The following is a 14,078-nucleotide window of genomic DNA, read 5'->3' as shown; positions in this document are numbered from 1 at the left end:
TTTATGAATACCTGTTTCATAATGCCTTCACTAACATTTCATATAATTTTTAAAATTCAATTTTGATTGGCAATAAACATTTTACTTTCCACTTTTGATTACTATTGGTTTTTTTACCACTTATAATCAACTATATTTTTACTTTTGTGATCTTTCAGTTTATAGCCTTTGTTCATGATTCAAATAGTTTTAAGGATCAAAAACCATGGCAAAAAATTTTGAACTTTGAATGCTTCTTCCTCCTAACCAAACTCCAAACTTATTCCCTTTTTCTAAAGATAATTAACAGTCTCTTTTGGTTCCTTTTTCAGTAAGAAAAATAGGTTTGTGTATGCATGTATGTATTTATGCTTATGGTTAAATACAAATGGGTTTTCTCTCTTTATACACATACACCCTTTTGAACATTCTTTTTTTCACTTGGATGTATTTCTACATCAGCACTTACATATTTACCTCAATTTTAAAAAATTGTTTTATTCCTTGGTTGTGTCATACTTCTTTTAATAGCTTTCTGTTGATGGATCCTTTAGTTTCATTTAAAAAATCTTTTTCGGTAAAAGATGCTTCCGTGAACACATCTGCATGCTTATCTGGTGAACTTTTGTGAGTGTAGCCATAGAAGAAATGCCTAGCAATGGAATTTCTGGAACAAAGGGCAGGTACAATTTAAATTCTGTCGTCCAGAAAGGTTGTACCAGCCTATGTGGTCTGACTCGCCTGTTTCCCTATCTCTTCAACAGTGGGTATCAACAGACATCTAAATTTTTGTGTATCTGATACGTGAAAAGTAATCTTTAATTCTCACATTTCGTGTTGCATGTCTTTCGTTATGAGTGAGGTTTAGCACTTTTTCAAATGCTTGATGATTATTGTATTCCGCCCCCCTCCCACCCCCAAACAGCCAGTTTGTATCTGAGGCAGAGGCTGCCAGTGGTTTCCTGATCTATTTTCTTTTCCTTAATAATAGAAACTCTAAATATTACCTGGCCACTCAGATGGAAAAAAAAAAGTTAAGTTTTGTGATTTTAAGAAGTACCGTATTTTGCTGTGTATAATGCACACCTTTATGCCCAAATTTGTGAGGGAAAAATAAGGATGTGCATTATACATCGGTAATACTAATTTGGTATCTATGTAAATGTTTTTAATTCTTTCATTTATACTTATGAGTTAAAAGTGTAACTCTAGAAATCAATAATGATATCCGTATGCAAAATAATGCCCTGGAATACAATAATCAGTTTTGTTGAACTTAAAACGAACTTGCAACGATGAAGAGTTCTTGGCCTTCTATGATGTGTAAATATTGTAAATTTGTTACCGGTACATACAATTCCTTGTGTCTTGTATCTGTTTTTGTGTTTTGTAATTATTTGTTACATAAAATTTCTTGTACCATAATTTGTTAAAAATTAAATGCTAAAAATCCTTTATAATACAAAAAGCAAGTACCTAAATGTAAATAAATAAAAATTTGAATTAAAAAAATTAAAACAAAAGAGTTTTTCCCTGAAAGTTTGGGCCAAAAACGTGGGTGCACATTATACATGGGCGTGCATTATACACGGGAGTGCATTATACATGGCAAAATACGGTATATGTAAATGTAAGTGATGCCTCCTTCTTTGCTCCTTCCCCCCCTTCTTCTGTCTAGAATGTAGACATAATGGTTGGAACTTGAGCAACCATTTTGGCATTGAGATGCAAGCCACATATTTAGGCTGTGGAGCCCAAGATAGAAGCAGCCTGAATTCCTGATATGTTCATATAGAAATAAATTTCTGTCTTATATAGGCCACTGACATTTTGAGTTTTCTGTTACAGCTAAACCCAATCCAAGCAAATACATTATCCTTAGCTTATTTTCTAATTAAGTTCTTTATTTTCTTGATTTGTATAAGCATGTAGGTCAAGTAGCTTGTCAAAACTCACATACTTAATAAATGGCAGAGTCAGGTCTGGACCCCGAGGTCTCTCCAACTTCAAAGCCCATATTCTTTCCACTATAGTATGCTCCTTTTAATTGGGACATAACTGGTATATATGTAGAATAACCAAATAGCAACATAAGGTCAAAACCATGCAGTAGTAACATGAGTGGTTTCTTCATTCAGTCATTTATTAGTTAGAAATCTTAGTTAGTCTGAAGTGTCTGAAGTGCTAGTAATACAAAGTCAAGAGTCGATCAGACTAGATGCTCATAGTTTTTCAGGGGAGTTAAAAGTGTATACAAATAAGTGAAAATAGAAAAGTGCTCCTGAAGAAATATGAGAGTATGATTGGCTGTTGCAGCTAATTGTAGTTGGGGAAGGGTGGGGCAAAGCTCTGGAAAGGCCTTACGAAGAGGGACCCCTTGAGCAGAGCCTGAAAAGTGGAAAAGGCATTCATCCCACAAAGGACAGAAGGGTATCTCAGACAGGAGGTGGGTGTGAACTATGGGACATCACACTTACAGACTCACAAGTTCCATGTAACTAAATTGCAGAGTACAAGTGAGGAAATGGTACCTGAGGCTGGACGGGGAAGCAGAATTTGTGAACCAGGCTGCAGAGAGCGGGAACATCACATGGCAAAGGACGTGCCTATAAGGAAACGTGAAGAATTGAGGCCATTCATCCAGTTAGCCGATCACGTTAACCAAGTAGTCCAGGCTGAATTAGAACCAGATAGATTGACTTTAGAACTCTGGCTTTTGAACCAATGCTGAGTGTCCACTTGAGGACAAAATCGTTGTGATGTGAATCAAGTTTGTTATTAACATCTTCTACCTTTTCTAATTTGTTTCCACCTCTATGATTGCCCTTCTTTCTTAATCTCTAGGTACTCAGACCTCTTAAGTTGTTTTCTATCTATCTAGAGACTTCTTTACAATGCTCCATTGACTGACATATCCTGCATGTCTTAATGTCAGTGAGCTAAAGAGCCAAATTGGTCTGTACTAAGGTTTAATGACTTATGGGGAAAGGAATGCATAAAATATTCCTATAGGTTTGCTACTGGTCACCAAAAATTAGAATTACCAATTCTACAAGGAATGAATATTTCATTATGTGATACCAAGTATATATATGTATACATGCACATATACATACACACATATGTATAATGTATCTATGTGAATGCATATAGCAAGTGTGTGTGTGTGTGTGTGTGTAGGGTATATAAATGAGTGTTCCACAAGAGAAAACTATATATGTGATTATTGTCGACTCTGATGGTTCATGTAAACTATAGTGTCCTATGATGCCAGCGTCGCAGAACTAGAAAATAGACAGGTAGAATTTGGTTAACTAACTTGAAGTATTTGGAAGGAAGAAGACTGTGATGCTGAGTACAGAGACTCCAGGGGTAAGGTCACACTAGGAGCTAAAGTAGAAATGGCGAGGGAGCCTCATTGTAAGGCCCTCTTGTCAGTACTTTGATTCCTCCATCAGTTTATGTGGAGCTGCACACTCTACTTAAAACCATCAATAATTTACAGAGCTTAAAATATCATCATGGAGGGCAAAGTAATAAAACATGTATTACAGAGTTTAATCGAATGAAGCCACATCATCAGAACTGTGGCTAATCTTACCTATTTGACTTTTTTTAGAACCACATGTAATATGTATTCCTTCCCCTTAAGAATGGCTTATCTATATCCCCTCAAAATATTGAATATTATATTTGGGAAACTCTGATTTCTGAGTTAATGTCATCTGCAAAAGTTGGGTGTTGACATCATACCATATGTCATCACATGTGGAATTACAGTGGACCTGTAGAAGTTCAGAGTTGGAAAGAGTCTAGCTCCTCATTTTGTAGGAAAGGGAAGTGACACCTGAAAGGACTGATTCACCGGCCGAAAATGACTGAGCTAGATTTTAACAGAACTGAGAGGAAAAACTATAGTCTTCTGATCGCCAGTCTACTACTCTTTTCACCATCCTGCATTCCTAGCATAATCCCATGCAATACTGTTCAAGCTTACTAAATCATATCACCCCTCACTTTTCATAATGCTAGATTCTGGAAGACTTAATTTTATATACGCAGGAGACAAATAGCTTAATGCCGTTGTTTCAGAAGACTTGGTCTGCAAAATTGCTTTGATTTATAGACAATTTATTGAATAATTATCTTATTATTAGCCTAATGCTTTATTTAGTTTTTTTGAGAGAAAACACTCTTAGAAAAACTAAGATATTAAAGCCTTGAAAAATGGCTATTGGACATGTTCAATTACTATATTTCATAAAATTTCTAAAATGCAGAAATATAGTGGATGCATTTTGTATTGTGAATGTATATTTAGCTGATGGACTATAACAGTTAAAATAGAATCATTTATAGCTTATTGAGTAAATAAAAGTGCTTCCATAAAGATTCACATGACACCTAGCTTTTATTTCAGGTAACTAATTTTTTTTTGAGAAATTATTTAAACTTAGATTTACATGAGAGACTACCAGAACACCTCAGCAGTTTAAAAAGTAGTTTAAATAACCATAGACTTTACAGATTTAAAATATAAAATCAGGTGGTGAATATTAACTTTTAATGATCTCTGATAAAAAGTTATTTAACTGTCTTTTACTCTCTGTGTCATATTAAAAGTGTTATATTTCTGGATGTTATTTGTAACAAGAAAAAGAGCTCATATTTACTTGTTTTTTTAACATCACATTCTGAAATCAAAATTCCACCAAAATATCTGCTGGCTTGTCTTTAAGCTATTAAATGACTTAAAATCAGATTTTATTCCATTTCATGGAAAAAGTTATTTTCGAATAGTATATGGAGTACGGAGTATAGCAAATGATCCTAGTAACAAACAATTTGTTTTCATTTACACAAAAAGTATATCTGTTTACTTGGTGGAGGGCACCTCTTGGGGGGTGCAAATCTTTAAGGAAATATCTTTTTTAAAGGTTATTTTCCATGTTTAGGACATAAAGTCACAAGATAATATGCAAAAAATGAGTCTCAGATTTGAAATAGTGGAGAAATACTCAACACCCCATTTCAAGGTTTTTTTAGTTAAAAAATATCATATTAGATGAAAAGATGCTTTCAGACAACATAGTGGAGCATAGACATATTAAAAAGTAAGATGAGAAAAGACAAAAGAGGGACCCTATATGCAGAGTGCCAAGATCCATAGAATATTAAGAAGTAAGCAGTTAGAAACCGTCCCTAAAAGACAGCCTTCCTAATGTGTAATGTGTTAGCTTGATGGAACCACAAGAACAAAAAAGGACACTAAGTACAGAATATAGATATGAGTAAATTATATATATACATAGAATATATATTTATAATGTATTATATGTAATATATATTATAAATATATACACACATATACTGGGGGTGAAAACACTGTTTTAAGAGATGTTATCTATGTATTACTTTTCGAACTTGAATTACAGTAGCAATGTGTAGTATGATGTTTGCTCAAAAGATGGCATTAATCAAATGAATGCTAGTGTCATTCATTGTATTACAATTTAATACAGTTTTTTCCTTTCTTAAAATGTGTATACATTTTTTTGGCAATCTTTGTATATACTGGGGGTGCCGTAAAAATGTATACAAGTGGACACTTTGGTCAGTGTTGCTCAAGCAGCAGTTCATCATAATCAGAAGTGTCTGGAAGCTGATGGTAACCACTTCGAGCACCTCTTATAATTGCAGAAGTCAAACATCACTTGTATTCATCTTTTGCTATCAGTATATATTGAGTATTACAATTTTCATAGTTTTTTCCTTTCTTAAAATGTGTATATATTTTATTTGGCGCACTCTGTATTATATATATATGTATTATATATATATATATCTGTATGTATATATATATATATATATATATGTATCTTTAACATTGCAAAACAGGAGTGATTGGTCAGTTTGGCACAGTTATCTTTCCCTAGTCTGAGGCATCAAGAAGAAAGAACCCTTGGAGAATACCTGACCTTCCTTCGTCTGATTCTGCACACTCCTCTCTTTTCATATATCATTTTCTTAGACCAGCACTTGAAGTATAAAGATGTAACAACAAACTTTTGAAGCCTTGCCTGACAGTACTCTTTTATCATAACAAAGAGTACTATTGCTATCACTAAGTTTTATTAAGCAGAAAATCTGGCCCCACCATCTACCGCTCTTGCCCGCATTCTCTTTACCGCCAGGTCTGGCAGAATAAGTTAGTAGATGGCATTGTCATCTTTACCGCAGCACTGTCAATCAGGTAATGTCGCTGCTAATTCAGAAACACAGCTTTAAAAAAAATCAGAGAAGATGGTTCATGTGGCAGTAAAGGTGCGGTAACAGTGCACCTCCATCCGTTGATATACTGAGATGTCTCTGTTCCAGTTCTGATATGCTCAGCCCTGTATTAAGGTTCTGCAAATAAAACTTCATCAGTGTTGCTAATAAGTATCAACACGTGATCTCCGGAATTCCATTTCTCCATGGGGATAAGCTAAATCCTTTTCTTCATAAAGCCATTCAAGTGGCCATTTTAGGTGTTTTTTAACTTCCAGCATAAAAAGAGATGGTTTCCGTCAGCTGTAGGCTTGCAGTGGAGTATCAAGAAATCAAAAGAACAGAGATCAAAGAAAATTGCTGAACTAGGTGTTAGATGCAGCCATTGATTTTTCTCCAGTTGTAGTTTTAAAAAAAAACCCACAAAAATAGTAACGCATACGACAGTTGAATTTCTAATACTTTCCTAAGGTCAGAGATAGCTTTCCTCATGTTTTCACATGTAAAACTGGCTTTGTATAACATGAGATAATAAAGCATGCCATAATAAAGATCCTTAGAGTTCATACTATTTTGTTGTCAAAACTGTGAGGGAATCTACCAAAAAGATGTTTGTTTTTAAAAAAATTTTGTGGTATAAAAATGTGGATTTTAGTGGAGACACTTATGACTAGACTTGTTATTTCAGCAACATTTATTTGCTGGGAATCTGGAAAATTCTGACATACGAATTGATCACTATTTTCCTACTTACCTATAAAAGTAATAAAATAATGCCTATCTGTTTAACTGGTAAGACTTTGTTAATGTTAAATATTAACTACTGAGTACTGGTTACTTATGGCTTAAATGTATAGCTTCATCAAAATTGTAATTCTGTTTTCAAGTACTTCATTAATGTGTGAATTTCTTAAGTTTGATTTCCAATAGATTCTGGATACCAGTAATGTTTTTAAATATGTGACAAATTGTTTTCATGTTGCAATACTGTATTTTGATGCATGAGTTCTAGATACTTACCATAGAACAGTATTTATTATTAATAACAAAGGATGGTGGCATTATTATTAAAGATAAAGGCAACAAGTTCATTTCACTAGCATTTTATAGCCCAGTGTGCTATTTTTCTAGAGGTCACTAGGATTGACTTTTTTTTCTTTGTGCTATATTTGTCAATTAAATAAGGGTGATAGATTTTTTTAAAACATAAATATCCATAGTTCACTTTCTTTTTTTTCTTTTAAATTTTCAAATGAACATTTATTGATCCCATATTAAATGAGACGTGGTTAAGACATACGCCTCCTCTGTCTATGGACAATTCCCTCCACTCTGTTTATCTTCAGCTGGGTACATCCTGTGTCTCACTAGTTTTTTTACAATTATTGAATCTCCTATAATGGAACAGTCGGCTTGTTCAGAAGCTCAGAATTTTTTTAGAAAGTTGTGGTTAACAGAGTAAAGATCACAGCCAATGGAGAATCTGCCTAATTTTAAACAAGCACTTAGATGAATTCATGGCTTTCCATGGAGGGGCTAGGCTCGTCTGGTGCTCCAGTCAGGAGCTCTTCTGAATAATCACCAGTGACATTTGCTGTGGCCTCTGCAGTGGCTTCTTCCACAGACTTGGGGAGTTTGATTCTGCATCAGGAGTCAGTCTGAAAGCCTGTGTATTCTCCAAGTACACACGGTGGTCGACACTGCTTCCGCAATGAAGTCTAGGGTCACGGTCAAGCCTAAGTCAGCGGGTGACTCTGGGTCAGCTGTTGGCTTTCTCAGAGTCCAGAGTGCTAACCATTACACTACGGAACCAGTGGTTGGCTTTAGTTCAGCCTTTGATTCTAAGTCATTGCAAATGTGTGCGTCAGAACGAGCATCGCTGTGCAGGGCTAATGCCGGGCACATCACGGCCAGGATGAACTGGGGAGAGACAACGAGGGCTCCTGATCACCGTGCTGGCGGTGCTGGTGGAGAGCACGGGAGGCGGGAGACGGTGAGGGGGCACGTGGTAGGCCCTGCGTGTCTAGAAAATAGTTCCTTTTCTAAGCAATCTAATTCTCCATACTGTATAGCACACATTAGATAACATAAGGAAATAGACACCATTAGCACTGGTTTCTGTAAGTTGCCAGCGGATGGAGGCAGAGGTGAAAATGCCTGACTGGTTGTATTCACTCTTTGAGTCAGTAACTTCATAAAAGTTTGGTACAAAATTTTAATATTTAGGCACACTCTTGATGTCCTGAAAGTGTATGACGTAGAATCCGTTACACTTCAGTTACACTTGGACAATAATGTAATATTTATGTATTATCATCTAGAGTATATAAATGGCAGTGTCCACCCCCTTTCATATTACAGTGAAGAATAGTCCACATCTCTGTTTGTGGTTTTAGACTCTGTTTAAGAGTTTTCAATTATATGTTTATTATTGTTTTTTCCTTTTTATATCACAGACAGGATCACGAGACCATTCAAATATCTCGATTCCTTCAAGAGCTGCTCTTCCTGCCGACACAATTGGTGTTGGGGATTTTTTGCCATTGAAAGCTGAACTTGATACAACATACACTTTCTTAAAGGAGCCATTTATAAATTCTGCGCCGCTGACGTCATCTGACTCCTCTCCAGTAACTATGTCTGCTAATGCCAAAAGACCAGCTCACATTGGATTATGACTTTATGAATTAAAAAAACGCAGGAAAAGTTAACAGTACAATTAAAATTGTTTTGAAGGGACTTTTTCTTATCAGTGGAATTTTGTTTCAACACAAGTGGCAATGGGTTTTTAAAAATTGTGTGCTATCTTGATGTGTGCTGGTCTCTCTGTCTCCTTGAATAATGAAATAACCAACTTTTTCCCCCCCTCGAAGTTTTATTTATTATCACAGTTGCTCATTTTTATGTAACGTATTTTTAAATGTTAAAGAATGACACATTTTGGGTAATTTCCTTCAGACTTAAAAAAAATCGATAAGCCATTTTAGTCTCTATCTATCAAAGTTGTTTCATACTTGTCTATTTTAAAGCAGGACTGCAATGCTTTAATAGGATTGAGAGAGCTATTTGAAATGTATGCCAATGATTCCTGTCATTTCATGGCAGCCTTGCCATGGTTCACTGAGCCCCCTCTTCTCTCTTGTCAGCTCAACTGAAGACAAGCATTTCGTTGCAAACTTTAAGCAGGTTGTGCAAAACAGAAATGATGTGACTGCTGCTCCTCCTGCACAATAATGTCACTCCTGGTCAGTGTGAGAAGGTCAGGTTGCTCCTTGTAAAGCTACATGATACCGCTTGCCCATTTGAACAAGTTAAGTTAACTGCTGAATCGGGTCCCTGCAGGCATTGAAAACTCATCCTTTTATCAAGTCTGCATTTGATGAGAAAGTGGAACAATTGTGCTGGGAAGATTTCTCTGGTATGTTTAGGCACTCTGTTAAGGACAGTTCCCACACCAGTATCGCAGGTAATATGTTTAGTATATAAGCTGAAAAACTTCAAGATAATGGCTGTTTTGACCTTCAAAATAGACTCCTTTTTTTGTTTTTGTTGTTGGTAGGACCCAAGAGTGACGCCCATCTTTGATGCTGACAGAATTTAAAACAAGGCCATTGCCCTGCATTTTCTGCCTTGTAGCACACAAAAGTAAAATTGTATGTCAGGCCGAGATGTCGGGGAGCTGACAAGATGCCCCAGTGACATTTCAGCTAGAAAGAGCAAGTGTCTTGCAACCAAGTGGTCAAATATCAAATAATAGGTCAAGCAGGAAGGAGCTGAGTTCTAACCACAAAGAGGTTTCTGGTAACTTACTTGACAAGCTTTTGGGCGCTTTGTGGCTTGACAAAGTGATGTTCTGTTGGGCATCGATAGACAGACTGTTCTTTATTGCCTTCAGAAGATCAGACATTGACATTGATTAAACTCTTTAACCCTTAAAGGTTAAATCTTAACAGTTTGCATCATGGTAAGTGAAAAACAAAAGAAGATTTGTAATATGTATATGTTTTTGTATTAATCGTTTAGCTTCCAGTTATATTAACTTCTGATGTGAACTGTAGTTTCTGATGAAGAGTTTTGATACAAAATCCATACTTTACATTATTTTTCATTATGGAGTTTATTATAGATCAATTAGAATACAACTGTGTATTATGAAATCTGTATTGTCCTAACCTTACAGTGGCATTTGATCCAAAACATACCCAACTTCTGAGAAGTTTTTCAGTTGGCCTTGGTAAATAAAATTTATATACTATTTATGTTGTTAGCCAAATTAGCCAAGCGATTTATGCCATCTGAGGTAACACACCACTGTTTCTGTTACACTGTAGCACAATACTGTTTCTTATAGTACTGAGCCAATATAAAGAGCTTTACATGAATCCTTAGAAAGCAATTTATGTGGAGTACAATTACATCTTTAACCAAATTTCTCTTAATTGTTTCCTTGGAATTCTTTTTATTAACCATTCTGGGTTTTGAGTGTTACGGAATATGCCCTGTGTAGTGTAACATGCATGAAATTCAACTTGCAAATTTATTGTAACACGGAAAATGCCATTCATTGTTGTTATATGGATCATAGAGTAATGTCTTCACATTTCTAAACTTTTTTTTTGCCGTTCCACACAATGATTAAGATATTGTCCATATAGAAATTGATATATATCTTTTCAGTTCATGTAACATCATTGAGCTTCCAATTCTCACACTATAAAGTATTGCCCTATGTCACTTACTTACATATCTCTGTTTCTGTTTGTGTTGTATCTGTTTTCAGATCTTGCTAATTTAAGAGGAATGAGAACTTTTGTAAACTTTGCCTTTTGTAAATTTTTGCCTTAATTTTACAATGTGAATGGAATAACACCAAAAATAAATGTATATGTTTCTCCATATATGTGGGTATCCAATTTTACAGGTACATTTTATAGAGTAAATTCTGAACTATAAATGCAGGATTATTAAATCAAATCAAAGCATGCCACATTTATAACCAACTAGATGTGAAAGGTCATAGAGACGGAAGGATGAGCTTTCTGAGTGATCATTACTATTAACTACCAGATATAATAATTTTTATACCATGAGCTTTTCCCCCAGAAGTCAGAACCAGCAGGAGGAGATTTAATGACATATCCTATGGAGATCTGAGAAACTCTAGATGGCTTCTGAGCACGTTAGTGACCAATCACTGCACATTTGAGATCTGTGTTGTATTGGTAAGGACAGTTGCTCTTTCCCTCCTTCAAAATGATGTATAAAGCAGACATTTCTCAGGAGGAAGACTTCAAATACTTTGGTGGGGGAAAGGAAGTTTTACTTTACACCTTAGTATGTGGATTTTCTTACTAACCTTCTGTAATCTAGAAAAAATATCTATCTCATCCATCACTATCAAAGGGGTTCTTAAAGTTACTATTTATTTTGATACCTGAGTTGCACTTATTTATCAAGGATTTACCAGCACCTTTAATATAAATATTTTGCAATGACATAACACAAATTTGAAGAGGTATAGGAAATTGCAAGCTTTGCCAGTTCAATGATAATTTAATAACATAGATGAATAACCTTCTAAATAGTAGAATAACTTTAATTTATCAAAAGTCTGACTGACTCTTATTAAACTTAGCAACACTGTTTTTTATTATATGCAATTATCGAGTGCTAATTGAGATCAGTACTATTTTCATCTTACTCTCTCAGTTATGCCTGAATTCTTTACATAGACTATACTGAACAATAGTAAATCAAGCCTATTTTACTGTGTCCTTTTTATAGACAAGTTTTCTAATATAAAAGGTGGAAAGTAAATAACATTTATTAAGCAACTGCTCTATGCCAGCCATTATAGCAACACTCTAATGTTCTCACAATAAACCTCTAGAATAGGTAATTGCAATACCATTCTGTTGATCAATAACTGAGCATCTAAAATGCTAAGCATTTGACTACCTAAGATCACATAGAACCTAGTAATTAGCAAGCCCAGAACTCCAACTACAAAGCCCACACAATTTCCACTTTGCCAGGCCTGCCTTCTAGTAATAATTAGCACTTTTTAAAGAGGAGAAAAAAAATTTTTTTTAAATTATCCTAACTAGTTAAGAATAATTTTGAGAAGTGTGTTTTTGTTTGAAGTCTAGATCTCTTGTCAATTGATTGGACTAAACTAAACACATCCATTCATTCATATGACTAGTAATGGGAAGAATAGTGAATGAAGTTTGTACCTGCCTTTTAAAGGAACTAGCACCTTCACTGTGTTATCCAGTGCCTCTAGCTTGGGCCAGGAGACTAAATAGATACTCTCAGAGACAGACTCTCAGTTTAAACATGTTGATGGTAAGCCAGCCTGAGCAAGCTATAAGTTCCCAGCGGAAGTAATGATATGTGCTGAATAAAGCAGATCAAGAAGAAACCATTAACTTGTATAACTCCTGGGATGGAGCAGGGATTTTAAAATATGTTTTTTGTACTGTGTGATTTATTAAGTAATGACCCAAAAGATTTCCACACCCTAATCCCTGGAACCTGTGAATGTTACCTTACATGGCAAAAGGGACTTTACAGATGTGATTAAGGCTCTTGAGATGGGGATATTATCCTGGATAATCTGGGTAGGCCCTAAATGCAATTGAAAGTGTCTTTGTAAGAGAGGGTGGTGGAGGGTGATTTGACTGAAGAGACGGGAAGGCGATATGATGATGGAAGCAGAGATTGAGCCGCAGACTTTGAAGATGGAAGGAGGGGCCACAAGCTGAGGGATACAGGTGATGCTAGAAGCTCAAAAGGCCAGGAAACAGATTCTCCCCTCGGGGGCTCGAGAACGGTAAGAGAATACGATTGTGGTAATTTGTTACAGCAGCCATAGGAAACTAATATAATCAGTAAACTTCCAGTGGCTTTTTTTTTTTAAAAAAGATTAATACATTAGTCTTTCAATATTTTCAAATAGAAAAAGCATTCCTTTTGTTAAATTATACTAATCAGTTGCTGTCATAACTTGAATTTCCAATTTTTTGTTGTTGTTGTTGTTTTCAGGTTTCCATTTTATATTCCTGGCTTCTGATTATATTAAGCAGTGATTATATTGGGACATTTAGTCACTCTCTATTGCCATCATTTTTGATAATTTCTTCATTAACCTGTGACTGCAAATATTTATTTTTAATTTCTACACTCTTAAAATGGTATCATGCTTTAAATGTATTAAATTTATCTTTAAGGTCTACTTTAAATGTTTTAATTTGATTCCATTTTTGTTGGCATAGTTTATAGCTTTCTTATAAAAGAAATTCAATCTTGAAAGAATTTTTATTAATCATTATTTAAAATAATGATTTGGAATTTATAAATCATATCTTAAATGTGCCAGAGCATTTTCCTTTATGATTTACTCATGAGTTCAACATATGTCCCTGGTCATTTATCATGCCTTTTATTACAACTGAAGTGAAACAATTTTAATAATTTTCCAAATAATGAAATCTTTGAAAATTTTTATTGTATGATATTTGAATCTTTTTTTATATTTTCTTTGATGAAATCAAATAGTTTTCTTCCTAATGTTCAATGAGAACAATTTTCACTGAAATGATTAACTGTTCAATGTAATGAAATCTAAAACATTGAACATTCAAACCTTTAGTGCTAAATATTTCAAGTACAGCAAACAAAAACAAAAACCTCTGGTTCTGTAAGGAACACATTCAGTCATCCTGGTTAAGTGAGGCATAAATGTATACATTTACATAGTGATAGAAAGAGCTCCATCTTTTTTTTCTTGAACCTTGGCAATTTTATTATATGACTCTTTCCTGACT

The 14,078-nt window shown here is 34.8% G+C and overlaps 1 protein-coding gene across 5 annotated transcripts in view; it reads left to right on the top strand.

Moving 5' to 3' along the window:
• CCDC171 (coiled-coil domain containing 171) overlaps positions 1 to 11,147 on the top strand; it is a 276,992-nt gene extending 265,845 nt beyond the window's left edge. For 4 of the 5 annotated variants that reach the window (XM_074330355.1, XM_019739198.2, XM_074330356.1 and 1 more), the window contains one exon: positions 8,706 to 11,139. In XM_074330355.1, the coding sequence (XP_074186456.1) occupies positions 8,706 to 8,927 (222 nt within the window). In that variant the 3' untranslated portion in view covers positions 8,928 to 11,139. Of the gene's footprint in view, positions 1 to 8,705 lie in introns of all 5 variants that reach the window. The other variant, XM_074330354.1, reaches the window with a different exon arrangement.
• Positions 11,148 to 14,078: the final 2,931 nt, after the last annotated feature.

This window comes from Rhinolophus sinicus, linkage group LG04, assembly GCF_036562045.2.
Source record: "Rhinolophus sinicus isolate RSC01 linkage group LG04, ASM3656204v1, whole genome shotgun sequence".
In the NCBI taxonomy this organism is placed as follows: domain Eukaryota; kingdom Metazoa; phylum Chordata; class Mammalia; order Chiroptera; family Rhinolophidae; genus Rhinolophus; species Rhinolophus sinicus.
The sequence above is the reverse complement of the archived record's forward strand: the minus strand, read 5'-3'. Positions and strand labels throughout refer to the sequence as shown.